The sequence below is a fragment of the Trachurus japonicus genome, chromosome 11 (genome assembly GCF_045865225.1).
Source record: "Trachurus japonicus isolate A0001 chromosome 11, Traja_1.0".
NCBI lineage: Eukaryota > Metazoa > Chordata > Actinopteri > Carangiformes > Carangidae > Trachurus > Trachurus japonicus.
In genome coordinates, this window is record NC_140917.1 from 12,435,007 (window position 1) to 12,452,076 (window position 17,070).

Below are 17,070 nucleotides of genomic sequence, written 5' to 3' on the forward strand. Positions count from 1 at the left end.
AGCTACTTCCGCCACCACGACCCGGAAACTAAACACGACTTCCGCCTCACTCCTGCCTTTCAGAATAAAATGTCTCCAAAATCAACATCTACATTACAACCTCTGAAGCAGGCGGATCAGGGCTGGTGTTATAGCCCAAGCCTCCATGGGGTAAAATGTTTATGTTGGGTTAATGGGCTTTATGCACAGCTCCACTACTTCCTGAAATAAGCCAGCTCGTTTATTTCCTGTCTTACATTATTGGACCAACTGATTAATCCAGGTGTGCCTGACCATTATTGTGAGGTCAGACACGCCTGGATTAATCAGTTTGTCCAATAATGTAAGACAGGAAATAAACGAGCTAGTGTGGCAAGGTGAAGAGGGCCTGGGCGGGGATTGAACCTCCTAGGTAAGAGTCATGCGCACTTACCAGTCACCCAAAGGGACATCTCTTTGGTCGAGCAGCCAGGGCACATCATCAATTGGAGGCATAGTGACAGGGCCACCACTGTCACACTGGCTTATTTCAGGAAGTAGTGGAGCTGTGCATAAAGCCCATTGTGACAAGACTAACGTTGTGAACAACACAGCTAGTATACACACGGATGAATACAAAAAAGGATAAGTGTATAGCCTACAACACTAACATACAATCATTAAAGCAGAAGTAAGCGATCCGGTCTTTTTGGTTAATGCTGCGTTCCAGGTAGGCTTTTGAAACCGTAAATTACAGCTTCAAGTCACAACTTACGACTTTGTAGCGTTCCAGGCAACCCACTCGTGTTTTTCCGACCTGTTTTACCTGTGAAAGTCACTATAACGGCCACTCGTAACTTCCGACCCGTGAACTCGTACCAGATCGAACTGGTACGACTTCACAGGTCGGAAAAACAGGAGTTACGAGTTTCGTTGAACGCACCATAACAGTCCTCGTCCCTACGTCGCCACATTCACGGTGTCCCTTGGCTGCACACACAGCCCTGCATGCCGTTCTCTCTCCTCATTGGATAAAAACTGTAGGATACGATAAATGTTTTCTCCTCGGCTCAGAGCAGAGCAGAGTGACTGACAGACCCGTGTTTCAGTCCAAACACTCTATGTAAGTGATTGCTGTCGGAAGATACAACTATTTAAGACTTATATTAACACAAATATATCACTTACTTCTGCTTTAACACACCAGGTGGTTTAAATGTGACAACAGAGAGAGAGAGAGAGAGAGAGAGAGAGAGAGAGAGAGAGAGAGAGAGAGAGAGAGAGAGAGAGAGAGAGCAAGGCTAGATGAGATAACACACACACACAGACAGTTCCAGAAAATTTGACTTATTACCTGAAAATTTAGATTTAGGCCTATACCGGTATGTGGATAGAATAATTAACACAATAATCAAGTACAATTGGGAATTTAGTTCACTGTTAAATTCAGTGTAGCAGAACAGAACCAGAGCAGAACACCGGCATAAATTAAACTGGGGGGTAAAAAAAATATGATCACTGGTAAAAAACAAAACAAAAAAGAAAAGAAAAGAAAAAGAAAATAATAATAATAATAATAATAATAATAATAATAATAATAATAATAATAATAATAATAATAAACTCAACTCAATTTTATTTATAGAGCCCTTTAAAACAACCACGGCTGAAACAAAGTGCTGTACATAATGCAACATATAGAAATAAAATAATTAGCAGAAGAATAAATATAAAATAATAATTGTTTATTGCTTTTAAAACAATTTAAAAGCAATAAAACAATTTAGAATTTAAATAAAACAGTTAAAATAAAAAACAATAAAAACAATGAATAGAACAGACCATAAAATACTAAAACAGAGGTAGAGTCTCATGCTGAGTTGAAAGCCAAGGAATAAAAATGGGTAAACGCCTAATGCCTAATGATTAGTTGGGTAAAGGGTAAAATCATAGACTGTAAAAATCTGTGAAGTTTTGGTACCTTTATTTTGAAACGTGGCCCGGAAGTTGTCGTTTCACAGCAGCAGATCAGAGGATGCGCTGAACGGACAGTTTGGCTTGTGTTTGTGTTTGGTTGGAAAAAACCTTCAATAATATAAAACAGACAGTGAATAATAACAATGCGTCAGTGTCTAGTCCCGTGTGAGATGTCCAAGCTGCGCAGCCTGAAGCTGTTCGTGTCCCAGCGGCTGACCGCGGCCGTGGAGGAGATCTGCGGACACTTTGAGAAAACCATCACCGAGTACGAGGAGGAGATGAACCGCCGCCAGATGTTGGATGATGTTGTTGTTGCTGCTTCAACACCTGAGAAACAGCAGCGAGGTTCGTTTTCCTTCTCTCGCCGTTTGTTTGGTCATTCAGACAATAAGTTAACACACGTTTCTTCCCCGTGGCTGTAAATTTAAAACCTCAACAATTATCTCTCATAGGTGCACATAGCTACAGATTAAAGCAGAAGTAAGCGATATTTTTGTGTTAATATAAGTCTTAAAGGTGTACAGAAAAGAAAACCAAGGGGGCAGTTGTCGGTCTGAGAAGTGAAGCTCACTTCCGCGTTCAAAAAACTGCAATCCCCTCGGATTCCTCTGGGGGCTGGTGTCAGAAGGGAGCATTCCCCATAGACCCCCATGTTAAAATCGCTGACTTTACATCCTCAGTAAACATGTTAAAAGCCTGGTGTCAGAACGTTTTTTCGTCTCAATCGATAGTTTCTACCCCCGTACACACTCTGAGGGGGGTGAATTTTTTTTAAACTCTACAGTTTTACTGTTATTAGGTTAAAATTCTGGCCAATTAGGGCGCGGAAACGTTGAGTGACAGGTCCGAGCAGCTCCGTGGACAGGCTGCTTCGAGGCCAGTGGGCGGGTTCTCGGCCGGCCAATCCAACATGGCGCTGTTCAGGCCGCCATATTTGAGTCACAAAAACGACTCCCCAAAACCAATGGGTGACGCCTCGGACGCTACGTCCATTCTTTTTACAGTCTATGGGTGCAACTCCAATTGAGCCCCATGTTAAAATAGCCGATTTTACAGCTTAAAAAAACATATTTACAGCCTGGTACATTTTATTTTTTTGGTCTCAACCGATAGTTTCTACCCCCGCACACACTCTGAGGGGGGTGGATTTTTTAAAAACTCTACCGTTTTACTGTTATTAGGTTTAAAGTTCTGGCCAATTAGGGCGCGGGAACGTTGAGTGACAGGTCCGTAGACCGCTGCTTCGAGGCCAGTGGGCGGGCTCTCGGCCGGCCAACGGCCGCACCGCTCCAAATATGGCAAGTAGAATCCAACATGGCGCGGTTCAAACCCCCGTAGTAGCGGCACAAAACAGACTCCCCCAAACCAATGGGTGACGTCACGGACGCTACGTCCATTCTTTTTACAGTCTATGAAGAAAACTGAATTTGAGCCCACTCTGGATCATAAAATTAATGTAATAACTCATCTTTCAGACGATGTAGGCCAAACTTTGTGCAAAATTCTATTTTTGAGTAAATCCAGGATGAAAGTGTCTATTTTTTTTTTCGTATTGGATAATGCAGGCGCACGGATTATACGTCAGCCTGTACACGATTCACCAGCCACTGATATTGGATCCGTAATCCGTCATTCAAACGTCTGAGACATGCACACACACACGGAGCTCGGTCTCGCCCCAAACTTTGAATATCCCGCCCGCTCGATAACGACCAATCAAATTAGTTTTCCTTACTCGGGTAAACTCGTGTTGCAGCTCGTGCCAACTCGGCGCGACAAACAGGACAAACGGCCATTTCTGTACACCTTTAAATAGTTATATCTTCCGTCAACAATCACTTCTATAGAGTGTTTGGTCTGAAACACGGGTCTGTCAGTCACTCTGCTCTGCTGTAAGCCGAGGAGAAAACTTTCCTTGTATCCTACAACCTTTATCCAATGAGGAGAGAGAACGGCATAAAGGGGCGGTCCTCTCTGTGTGTGCAGCCAAGGGATGCACGTGAATGTGGTGACGTAGGGACGAGGGCGGGGACTGCTAACTCCATCGGCTGACAGGAAGTTAGCCAAAACCACCGGATCACTTACTTTAATATCCAAGTTTAAATAAACAGTAGCCTATGCTGATTTTACAATAACTAATAGACTGAGAAACAGCTTTTATGCAAGAGCCATATAACTGCACTAAACGCAGCTGACTGACTGAAACAAATGTACAATAACAGAGTTGTTTTTGTTGAACGTGAATATAGAACACTTAGATGTGTTTTCTTTCTAATGTTTTCTCTCTTTTTTTTTTTTACCAGTGTTATTTGTACTTCTTTTTCTAATGGTAGGCTACCTAAGGAGGATCGAACAACATCTCAATTTATTTGTGCTTATAAAGACACTATCTATTCTATTTTCATGTTTTCAAAAGGGTTAGGATATTGTTAATCTTCTGAATGAAGAAGGGTAAAATAAAACAAAAACTCCAGGTTGCAAGATGTGACCCTCTGAATGATTAATTATTATATTTTACACCATAACTTTTTGTTACACTGCATAAAAATCAAATGCGCAAACAATAAAATAATACATTCTTATGAAAGAAAAGTGAAACTGATGGTGGTGATTTGACTGATTCAAAGTAAGGATCAAGCCAAAGAAACAGTCCATTATATATTTATTAGGACACATTTATGTATTTTATATCCATACACTGCTAACAATCATTCATATTTTATACAATTAGTAAAACATTAATTAGTCTGTTTTTATTGCAATAATGAAAATGCAGTAGAACAAAAGAACATGAATATGAGGGCTGCAGTTACTTTTAATAATCATTAAATCCCAATCTGACTCCTTTTTTCTTGCTAAATATCCCTGTTAAGATTTACTAACAACTAATGAAGTGTTACGTTACAAGAATGGCTGTTAATTTTTCAAAATCTTATTTTGTCTTCTGTCTGTGAGTGTAAGCGTCATGCGTCTTTTTTGTGTAAATCAAATAAAATTTCATCCCATTTAATGAATGGATGGAAAAAACTATGAATTTTTAGGCTGAACAATTAGGGAGGGGGGTATTTATGAAATTATGGGGTCCCTACATGAATCTCATACTAGATGATGTTGAATGGAGAAGCAATGTCGATGGATTTTCACAGTCAGGTCTTGATTTTGACAAAAGTCTGACAACAAAGCGATGAGAGGTTGTGACTGTGAGAGTGTTAACAATGTGAATAATTATGTTTATGTTCGGATTAGTTTAGTTTTTCTTTATTAGTAATGTTTTTTTAAAGCCCCGGTACGGAGCTTTTAACTGGATACGCAAAAGTCTCTGGTTTCTGCTGTTTTTATTTGGATTTAACCAACTGCTGATCGGCGGGCGCTAACCCTGGCCGGACGGATACAAGAGTTGGTTAGGTCCAAATAAAAACTGTGTTTTTCCTGCACTTTGAGGGGCTGGAAAAAATTATATTATAGCGAACAATGGAACTGTGTTTTTTTTTTTCAGGTAAAACCTCTTTTAGGCCGCAAAAATAGGCCGTTTCTTTGGGTCTGTTCACAACACTGTATGTTGTAAATCTCTGGGCAGGGCTATTATGGGCTGGCGCTGCTAACGGGAGGAGTGCAGAGAGTCTTCTACTGCAATTAAAGTACTTAGGGGCTATTTGTAGATCATACAACCCCACTTTTAAAAAAATGCTAGTATCCCTTTAAATGTCAGGATGTTGTTTTGGTCTTTGTTGTGTTGGTCCGTCGGTTGCGCTGAGAAAAAAAATTACAAAACGAAAATTTCCCAAGTGAAAACTCAGATCAGTGTTTGCTTCATGCAGTTGGGGAAAGTGTAGATCACTTGAGTCTTTGTGTTTCCTGCAGATGTTCAGCAGCTGTTGGTGAGTAAAGAAGAGCAGCAGGACCAGGACCAGGACCAGGACCAGGACCAGGACCAGGACCAGGACCAGGACCAGGACCAGGACCAGGACCCATCAGATCCTCCATGCGTTAAAGAGGAACCGGAGGAGGTCTGGACGAGTCGGGATGGAACCAGTTCAACACTGACTCCTGTCCATGTGAAGGAGGAGGATGAAGATGAAGAGAAACCTGGGTCGTCACATCGAGGAGCAGTTGATGGAGAGGAGGACGACGGAGGTCCAGGACCGGACAGAGACTCACATCCACGTCCACTGTTACTAGAACCAGTTCATCCCGATCACAACACTTCAGACGTACATATTAATGGGAATTTATACCGATGTCCTGAGTGTAAAAAAAGCTTCGGCTCTTTGTCGTATCTGAAGTTACACGTCCGATGTCACACGGGGGAAAAGCCGTACAGGTGTCCGGTCTGTAGGAAGTGCTTTTTGTGGAGCGGGCGTTTGAAGAAGCACCTGAGGGTCCACACGGGGGAGAAACCTTTCCGCTGCTCCGAGTGCGGGAAAGGTTTTGGCGAAAGCGGAAACCTGAAGGTGCACATGAGAACTCACACGGGAGAGAAACCGTACAGCTGCTCCGCGTGCGGGAAAAGATACAGACACAAATGGAGTTTGACCAAACATCTGGAAGTCCACAGGAAGCAGAAATAAACATCAGTCTGTCCTGAAGAAGGCCCGTTATCTTTCCCATGAAGGTCAAGGAAACAGGTTAAAGGGATAGTTCAACATTTTTGGCAAATTGGCCCATTGCCATAATCCCTATAGTCATAGCAGTAGGTTTGTTACCTTTAATTGTTGGTGCAAGATATTTATAGAACGGCGGAGCAGAGCCGCGAGCTGCTCAGAGCTACGCTACGGAGGCTCATGGGATTTCTTGGTTTCCCTCATCAAACTCATCAAATACACAATCCAACAACTCCAAAACGCTCTGGTGGACAAGTTATGACCTGCACATTCACCACGCTATGAGATAATAACAGAACGTTACCAGACAGAGTTGTATTAGAGGTAAATTCATGCAAAACCACTGATGTGCGTTTCCGTCGGGATGTGCGTTTCCGTCGGGGACAGTATTTCAGCAAGCAGTCTCTGTATTTACCTCGAAAACAACTCTGTCTGGTAACGTTCTGTTATTATCTCATAGCGTGGTGAACGTGCAGGTCACAACTTGTCCACCAGAGCGTTTTGGAGTTGTTGGATTGTGTATTTGATGAGTTTGATGAAGGAAACCAAGAAATCCCATTAGCCTCCGTAGCTTGCACCGACAATTAAAGGTAACGAACCTACTGCTAAAAGTATAGGGATTATGACAATGGGCTAATTTGCCAAAATGTTGAACTATCCCTTTAAGTCTCCTCCAGCTCTGGTTGGACGGTTAGTCTCTGTTGTTTTTATTTATTTTTTCATCAGATTTTTTCTGTTGACTCTGGTCTAGTGAAATCAACATGAAAGACATTTTTATTACAAATTAAACAAATATTTTCAAAAATGTTGTGACGTGCTGAGATGTTTTAATGTTTTTTTAAAGTTAATTTATTGTAGTTTTATTACTTGAAATGTTAATGATATTGCCAATTTATTGCTGCTTGGTGAATTCATGTCATTCCTGTTTTTAATAAGTTACTGGTGCCTCAGTGGCCGTGACCTTTGGCCTTCATTTTTAGGTCAAAGTGTCCAACGTGTGTCAGATTTTCAAGCTAGAAAAAAAGAAAAGAAGAAAAACCTCCAGAAACTCAGAGCAGGTTCGAGCTCCTCAAACTCAAATTTCTAATAAAGTAAAATTGTCAATGCTGGTACAGTTTTTTTTTTTTTTTCATTTTTACTTTTGTGTGATAATTGTGAGACATGACAGACCCAGACAGACGTTAATAACCAGATACTGACAGTCAAGTTTCAAAATAATAAAGATGTTCTCAGTGATGAAGATTTATTTATCCTATTTTCAAGGATGTGAAACCTGAATAATGTTTCCTGAAGTATTTTAAAATCTCAACAATGTGTCATAGATGCATATCACAGATTAATATTCAAGTTTAAATAAACAATCACTTTAATATGCGTCCTGATTGTTATGTTTTCAAAAGTGAAACTGTTGCTCTTGTGAATGAAGGAGGATTAAAACTTCCAGGTTGCAGGTATTTAAATGGGACGTGAACCTGCAGCTGTGATTCTCTCAATGTGTTTTATCTGTTCACAACATAACATTTTACTTTTACAGCATAAAAATCAAAACGTACAAACAATGAAATAATAAATTCTCATGAAAGAAAAGTGGTTTTACTGATTCAAAGTGAGGATGAAGACAAAAAAGAAAGCAGGCAACAACAGTCACTTTGTGTCCGTTATATAGTATTTATTTTAAGAATAAAATAACAGAATAAGATGAGCACCATCAACTCCTCCAGTCCAGCTACAATAGAAATAGAAGGAAGTTCGATTAAATATCATCAGATTCTCTTTTCTTGTTTTGGAAAACATTTGTTGATTTAACGTTGTGTTCCTGCAGCTTATCGTCACTGTACAGTTCATAGTTCAAGAGGACATTCTTCTGCCAGATCTGTTCAAGAAATGATTTTCTCACATTGTGCGAGGCAATTAAACAAAACAAAACAAATCAAGGTATCATCACCTAAATATAACTACTGGTTATTTAATATTCATTCAAGGTAAAAAATAATTTTCAGATTACTTTGAAAGCCGTCGTTATTCTGGTTGTTTCCAGAGTGAACGGTGAGAACAAGTCGGAACCAGAGCCGGTGGTGAGTTCAAGTGTCTGCAGTCAGAGTAGGACAGGTGAGTGTTATCGTCCAGTCCAGGCCACATAGTAAATTGAGATAGATGTTTTCAAAGTAAACATCTGAGCTCTCCCCCTCTCTCCCTTCTTTTGATTTCAACACATTCATAATCATCATTATTAAACTCCACGATTGAGTCAGTAACAAGATTCAGATTTTGATGAACGTTATTTCCTTTTATCCAGGAAAATAATGAACATGATTGTTTACGTGCAGAAGAAACTTCACATTTCTCAAGTCAAAACTATTCTACTCACTCCACATCTTTAATTTATTCCAATGATTCAGATTGTGATCGCAGGGTTTTTTTTTGTTTTTTTACGAGATTAAAGACAAGTGTGTTTTTTGATGAGTAACTTCTTATTGAATCCTTTGCCGCACACGTTGCACTGGTAGAGTTTCTGACCCGTGTGAATCGTCATGTGCTCCGTCAGATGCACGTTCTGTTTGAAACTTTTACCGCAGATCCGGCAGCTGAACGGTTTCTCCCCCGTGTGGATCCGCATGTGCGTCTTCAGGTTGCCCTTGAGGCTGAACGTCTTCCCGCAATCGGTGCAGCTGAACGTTTCTTTGGCCGAAGCCTTTTTCTCCGTTTGGTTTTGTCGTATCTGCGAAGACTCGCCGCCGCCGCCACCGACGCATTTGTGGGTTTTGAGCTGCGTGTACCACGTGAATCTCTTGTCGCACGCGGTGCAGCTGAACCGCTTCTCCTCGGTGTGGACGGACATGTGCAGCGTCATGCGCCTCTTGTGGGCGAACCTCTTGTCGCAGAACGGGCAGCTGAACGGTTTCTCCCCCGTGTGGATCCTCACGTGCAGCTGCAGCGTTCCCTTCTGGCTGAAGCTTTTGCCGCAGAACGAGCACTCGAACGGTTTCTCCCCCGTGTGGATCCTCATGTGCGCCAGGATGTTCCCGCTGCAGCTGAAGCGTTTCTGACACACGGAGCAGCTGAACGGTTTCTCCCCCGTGTGCGTCCTCATGTGGCTCATCAGGTGGTCCTTGCGGCAAAACGTCCGCCCGCAGTCGGAGCAGCCGAACGACTCCTTGTCGCCGCTGCATCTCGACGAGACGTCGGCATCGTCGTCGTTTGAATCCGACTGGTCCCTCGTTTCCTTCCAGCCGTCGTCGCTGGGTTCAGTCTCGGGTTCTGGCGTTTTATCGTCGGTAACCGGTGCGAGGCGTCGGGCCGCGTCTACGCTCCTGTTCGGTTCTGACGCGGCGTCAGCGTTGCCGTTGACCACGTCGTCGACCGTCGTGATCGTACGTTTGATTTTCTTCTTTCCCGTGTGGATCCTCATGTGTCTGCTGACGTCGCCGCTGTATCGGAAGCTTTTGCCGCAGACGGAGCAGCTGAAGGGTTTCTCTCCCGTGTGGAGCCTCATGTGACTGATCGAGTTTCCCTTCTGAGAAAACCGTTTGCCGCAGAAGGAGCAGCTGAACGGTTTCTCTCCCGTGTGGATCCTCATGTGCGCGTTCAGGTGCGGCTTGCGGCCGAACCTCTGGCCGCACTCGGAGCAGCTGAACGACCGCTCCACCGTGTTGCGGTTAAAATCCACGACGGCGTTGACGCTGCCGTTGTTCTTCTGCGAGTCTCGACTGGACTGAGATTCCCAGTCGCCGTCGCTGACTTCGGTGTCTGAAGAGTCCGAGGCTTTGTCGTCGGTGTCGGGTTGTAATCGGCCGTCTGGGTCTGAGCTCCCGACCCGTTCTGGTTCTCCGTCGTCCTCCTCTTCTTCATCTTCATCATCATCGGCTTCTGTTTTCATCTGCTCAATCCTCCTGTTCTCCTCGGCGTGACTCTGATGAAGCTGCGAGGACAGAGGTTTCTCCTCCTCCTCATCTTCTTCTTCACTCTTCACAGGGTCGGTGGTGAATGTGAACTTGGTGACGTCGGCCTCGTCCGGTGCGTTAAGCTGCTGCTGCTCTCCGTCCGCACCGCTCCACAGCTCCTCCTCCTCCTCTTTAATGCGCGGAGGCTCCGCTGCGTCGTCCTGGTCCACAGTGGAGCTCCACTCCTGCTGCCGCTCGTCTTCACCAATGATCACCTTTCGGACATCTGAGGGTAAAGCTGCAGCACAGACAGACAGACAGACAGACAGACAGACAGACAGACAGACAGGTATTAACAGTGGCCACGGTTACACAATGTTTTTTAATTTGGAATTAAAATATTGTCCTTCGAGTTTACATGGAAATAGTCATTCTGAATTCAGGAATAAACGTTTACGTGATCGAGGAATTAATTAATTCGGATTTAAAATGGGAATAAACCAGCGACTTACTTCGGAATTAAGTTTAATTCTGAATAATAATTTTCATTCAGAATTAGTTTATTTGTTTGTTTTATTGTTGTGGATTATTTTCTTTTGTTTTTTTGTATTGTTGAGAACATGTTTGTACGATGAGTTCATGTTTGTCTATTTGTTTGATGAATCTCAAGGGGTTTATCCAAATAAAAAAATGTCAATCTCTCTGAACTAGGTGTTTACGTGGTCTTTTTTCAAGCAGAATTACTTTTTATTCATTATTAAATGATTTCTATTCAGAATTAAAGCTCTCATGTAAACGTGGCCATTAGGGCCATTAGGGCTCTTTGGTCACACTATCATTGTTTTCAATACTGTACAATCAGATAACAAAAGTTCTTGCTTTATATTTTAGGGCACATGTTCTTACTATGCATGTTCTTACAGGAATATCAATAACTTGATGTATTCAAACAACCCAAATAGAAATAAATTAAATAAAATGTAATGTTTTCTGCCAAGATGTTGTGATTTACTATGAAAAACCTTCAACATGCTGACCAAAGAGAAACCTATAAGATGAACCAGGCCAACGTTTTAGTTATCCTTCTTCTATTTCTTTGTCTTTCATTATTATCATCAATTATATAAACTATTTTCTGAACTGTCTGAACTCCTGCTTATTGCAGAAAATACCTACGTAGTTTTTCCATTTGAAGTCAAAAGTTACAAGTCAGTAAAGGAGACAGTGATCGACTGTTCTGAGTTTGTTTGATCTGATTAGATTTATACACACGGTGGTACAATAACAGTTTTGTTGTGACTGAAAAAAAGTGTTACAATACATGAAAACACTTTACATAATACTGTGAAGTTTTCCTAAACAAGAAAACAAACATTTTCTATTATTTTTTGTCATTATAGTAAAAAATTAAGCTTTCCTAACAAACAAAAGTGAATCCAAATAAGGAAAAACACTTTAATAATCTTATGTGTATTTACAGCTGTTAGTCTTATATAAACTACAGATTCACCAAACATGGAGGGTTTCACAGCACCACAACATTTTTTAAGTTAAAATGTGAAGGTTTTTGTCCTTTAATTGAACAAAGACACAACATATAAACACAAAATATAAACCATAATCCATCTGCTGCTACTGTTGTGAACTCTGTAGCTAACGTTAGCTTAGCCACATTAGCAGCAGGGCAGAACTAAACGTTTCCCGCAGCAGAAAGAAAACAAACCTTCTCGTTTCAGCTTCTTCTCCGGCTTTAAAACAACATCCGACAGTTTACGGCGTCGATCCATCGCTGCTTCGGGCACAGAAACCCCGCTTTTCAGCTCGTTTTTAGGGGGTTTATTTAGTCCACAGCAGCTCCGTTGTTCACAGCTAGCATCGGTTCACACAGGACTGACCGCGACTTCCGGGGACAACTTTCAAAATAAAAGCCGCTGTCAGAACCGAATCATATACTGATGGATTATTATCAGCACTTTGATGTCAAATCACATATCAGTTGATGTTAATTTTTTTCAATTATTTAATTTATTTTTATTTTTATTATTATCTATATCAGGGATGTCAAACTCAATTTAGTTCAGGGGCCACAAACAGCACAATTTAATCTGAAGTGGGCCGGACCAGTAAAATAATAGCATAATAACTTTTAAATATATTTTAAAAATTGAAATTTTTCCTCTGTTTTAGTACATTAATAAGATTTTACAGTTTTAAAAAACATATTATGAACCACTTGAAATTTCTTGATAAAAATATGTGCAATTTCAAATTTTCACACTTGACAAATTCATCCTGAGGGCCAGATTGGACCCTCTGCAGGGCCACGGGCCACATGTTTGACACCCCTGATCTATATCTATACCTTCCCTTATAGCTATATATAACTCATTACAGTGTCTGGCAGCAGCTATACCGGGTTGTAAATGTCTCTCTGAGGTTTCTCCTCCTCCTCGGTCTTCACAGCATCAGGAGTGAATATGAACTCCTCCGGTCCCTGAAGCTGCTCTTCCTCCGGACTGGTCCAGATTTCCTTCTGTTCTTCTTTTATGTGTTGGGACTCTCTGGTCCTCTTGTCCCCGACTCGATCGCTGCTGCTGCTCAGGATGAATCTCCTCCTTCTTCTTCACACAGAGGACCAGAGGAAATCTCACCAATAACCTTGTTACAAACTTCTGGTTAATATTAACGAGTCAGTGAAAAAAGTTGAAAAAGGGGCGAGAAACAGTCGAAGCAGAATCTGGTTTGGCAGCAGACTTTTGGTCCAGTGAAGGCGGACTCACCTGCTCTATGGAGCTTGACCTTGGGCTGCAGCCAAAGATACTCTACTATATATACTCTACTAATACCAAAGATACTGTACTCTGATTTCTGTTTCTAAACCATCTTTGGTAAACAGAGATACAGTACCGAGCTTCACACGAACACAGACTGGAGGAGAAAAACCTAAACACACACACACACACTGAGGGACCATAGTTTTTATTCAGGTATCCAACTGTAAATGTTCTGAGTTACTGTCAAAATAATAATAAAAAAAACTTGTCTTGTTCTTCTTTTCTGTTTAGCAGTAAAATATAAAACCTCAACATTTAAATATAAACCATCATGTAAATATTCAGACTTTAAGTGTCAGTCAACGAAATAAACTAAACTCAGGACGTCTCCTGTCAGATTAATAATAAAGTGCTTATGATGTCGTTAAATAAGCAGAAACCAACCTCTTATTTAACAAAAAGCTGATGCAACATTTGTTTTTACTTATTGATGTGTGTTAACGTGACCATCAGCTCACATTTACCTCCTAAAAGAAAGTTTTTTTCCCATACAATAATAAAAAGAGATAGTTTTTATTATTACTGTATATAATCTCATATAATGATTAGTGTTCTTAGTGTTTCTTAACCACTTTTTTTTTTTTTGGCAAAACAATCCTGCTGTGAAACATCTTCAGGCAACAGGACGTCATACAACAGTTAGTAAAAAAAAAAAAGCAGTTCAGACAGTTCAGAGTGCTTCAGTCGCAACAAAATAAACAAGTTCCCGTCAGTCCTGCACAGGCAATCTCCTTAGTGTCTAAATAAAATCTTCTTTTCCTTCAGGTCCTTCACCTGTTTGTCCGACTCGTCCATGTTCTTCTATAAACTGTAGTGTTTATAACAGTGACGTTGGGGATTATACAGCTGAATTTTTTTTTATCTGAACAGCAGCGTCAGTTTTCTCTCCATTCATTCACAAAGCCGTTCGTAGTGTCGTGTTCAGACTCTGTGTTTACCAAGCTCCTCAGAGGAAACATGTTGTCACTGCCTCCAACACTGGAGATAAATTAAATCCTAGCCTGGTCCTTAAAAAAAAACAAAAAAAAAACAGTCTCATTGCACTTTATTTCATTTGAGCAAAGGGACCGGACACTCCCCGTTGTGAGACATTTACTTCCTAGTAGGTGGAGACTCTGTTGAAGTTTAAACCTTGATTTGCCACTGGCGCTTTTGTTCAAGTTCATGAACATCCGGATTGTCGCACCAAGGACGTTTTACTCCATCCAAGACTGTGTAACTCGTGGACAGTATAAAGGAGTTCTGGTGCCGGATCAAACCCCGGGATGTGGTGCTTATTGGTGAGAAATATTTTATAGTTTTTTTTAGGTCTCTGTTAAAAAAAAAAAGAGGTAAATAAAGTGATTCATTTCATACTTCATCAACAGCTGATGGGAGGATGGACAGCGCTGGCCACTGTGCTCAATACCGCACGTCGTACACGGTCATGGACAACGACTCGAAGGACATCATCTCGATCCTAACCGTTGACAAGCGTCAGACAGACAGAAATTCCGTTATCATGGAAAAAAACGGCGTTTGCGGACACCGTGACCCAACTCATGGCCGAGGTCAAGGTGGTTGAGGTGTGCACAGATGCCCATGTGCAGATACCTGCCCTCGGGGGTAAGTGGGCTTTATAACAGCAATGATACTGTCTGTCTCTGTCACTGATGAACTCTGTACTTTTTCCTGGAGTCAAACACAGTTTTGACATGTGGCATGGGTCAATCTCCGCAGTAAGTGCTACCTGTCATGCAAAACTCAAAATGACCAAAAATGTATTTATCAAACTAAAATTATTTTGTGCATCTACTTTTCAGGTGGCCAAGACCAAGGCGCACCCTGAGTTGTTTGTTTGGCTGCGTGACATCGTGAACCATTTTTGGTGGGCGGCGTGTTGCAAGGCTGAAAGCTGTGACCAGTTCGCCAGGGGTGGAAAGTAACGAGTTACATTTACTCTTGTTACTGTAATTGAGTAGTTTTTTTGTGTACTTGTACTTTTTTGAGTAATAATTTAAATCAGTAATTTTACTTTTACTTAAAGGGACAACGAGGAGTTTCTCCAGCGGCAGAACGAAAAGTTCCGCGACAATAAAAAAGTCTCACGTTAATGTGGATGAATCTACGTTACCACTTGTTAATGGCTCCATTTTCGATAAATATATCGTTTTGTCTCTATCGTTATTTTGTTATTATTAGTGGTGGCGGAAATGCTGGTCGAGCCGACCAGTGTTTCCTTACTTTCGGTTTCGCAGCGAGTCATGAGAATAACGTAGCCGAATCGCCGTTTATGGTCGGAACTACGACGGTATGTGATCGTCTTCGAACCTCTGACTTTAATTCTTGATGAATGAAAACATGAGTCTGTCTTGCGCCGGTCAAAGAATTTCACGGTGCGCGCAGAGGCTCATAAATGTAGTGTGAAAACGCTTCGCTTTTCCAAAACTCCTAGTTGTCCCTTTAAGTACATATTGTTGGAAGTAATTTACTTCGCTACATTTTAAATAGCTTCGGTTACAAAGTTAAAAAAAAGATGAACTTAAAGCAGAAGTAAGCGGAATATTTGTGTTAATATAAGTCTTAAATAGTTATATCTTCCGACAGCAATCACTTACGTAGAGTATTTGGTCCGAAACACGGGTCTGTCAGTCACTCTGCTCTGCTCTGAGCCGAGGAGAAAACTTCTTGTATACTTCCTTGTATCCTACAAGTTTTATCCAATGAGGAGAGAGAACGGCATGCAGGGCTGTGTGTGCAGCCCATGGATGCGCGTGAATGTGGTGACGTAGGGACGAGGACCAATAGATCCATGACGAGGGCGGGGGCTGCTAACTCCATCGGCTGACAAGAAGATAGCCAAAACGACCGGATCACTTACTTCTACTTTAAAAGTACGCCCCCACCCAAAAGAAGCAACTAAGCAACCTAACTTTTAGGTTTGTTCTGTCTCCGTCTCAAAAACACAGTCTTGTAAGATTTGGCACAGATCTCCTAGCCAATGCCAATCCTGCCAACTAATTTTTGCAATGCTAAATAAGACTGTTAGCTGTGTAAATATTTAATGTTATCACAAGAAAATATGAATATGAATAGCTCACTTTCCTCCACTGACAACTTTTATAAATCCACACACACGTTCACAACACGAGGCGACCTGACCACTTAGGAGACAGGAAGTACAAGTTGACTACACACGAGAAGTCGCGCCAGAACAAATATGCTGATCCATCGACGCCACATAGATGCGTTTCAGGCGCGGTATCAGTTGTTGTTGTTGTTATGTTACATTACGTTACGTCTATCGGTGTCGCTCAGGTTATAGGTGTGAGCTGCGTCTGTAAATAAAACTTACTCATCGCGTTTCAGGCAACATTTGCGATGTGTTTATCGTGCATGTTGACATCGCAATGACGATGAAAATAAGATTAAAGAGGAGTTCACTTTTGGTTATAAAAGAGTCTCATATTAATGTAGATGAATCTACGTTACCACTTGTTAATGGGTCCATTTTCAATAAATATATCGTTTTGTCTTTATAGTTATTTTCATATTATTATTTAGTGGTCGACTCGCCCAGCATTTCCTACTTTCGGTTTCCCGTACGCTGCCCGGCGGGTCATGGGAATAACGCCGCCGGATCGCTAGTTGGCATCGTTTATGCTCGGAACTACTTCGTTCTTGATTAATGAAAAAATTCTTGGCAAATGTTTTCGCTTTCGTCCATCTTGCGCCGGTCCAAGAATTTCACCGTGCGTGCGGAGGTTCATGGGAAATGTAGTGTGAAAACACTTCCGCTTTCTGAAACTCCTGTAGTCCCTTCAATCGTGCAGCCCTAGT

General features: G+C 41.5%; 1 protein-coding gene across 1 annotated transcript; it reads right to left on the bottom strand.

Moving 5' to 3' along the window:
- Window positions 1–8,902: 8,902 nt before the first annotated feature.
- LOC146978335 (uncharacterized) lies at window positions 8,903–12,318 on the bottom strand. Its single transcript, XM_085791024.1, has 2 exons — window positions 12,141–12,318; window positions 8,903–10,715 (listed from the first exon to the last, which is right to left on the bottom strand). Exons 1-2 carry the CDS (start codon window positions 12,202–12,204, stop codon window positions 8,974–8,976), a joined length of 1,806 nt encoding a protein of 601 aa, XP_085647150.1. The 5' UTR covers window positions 12,205–12,318; the 3' UTR covers window positions 8,903–8,973.
- Window positions 12,319–17,070: the final 4,752 nt, after the last annotated feature.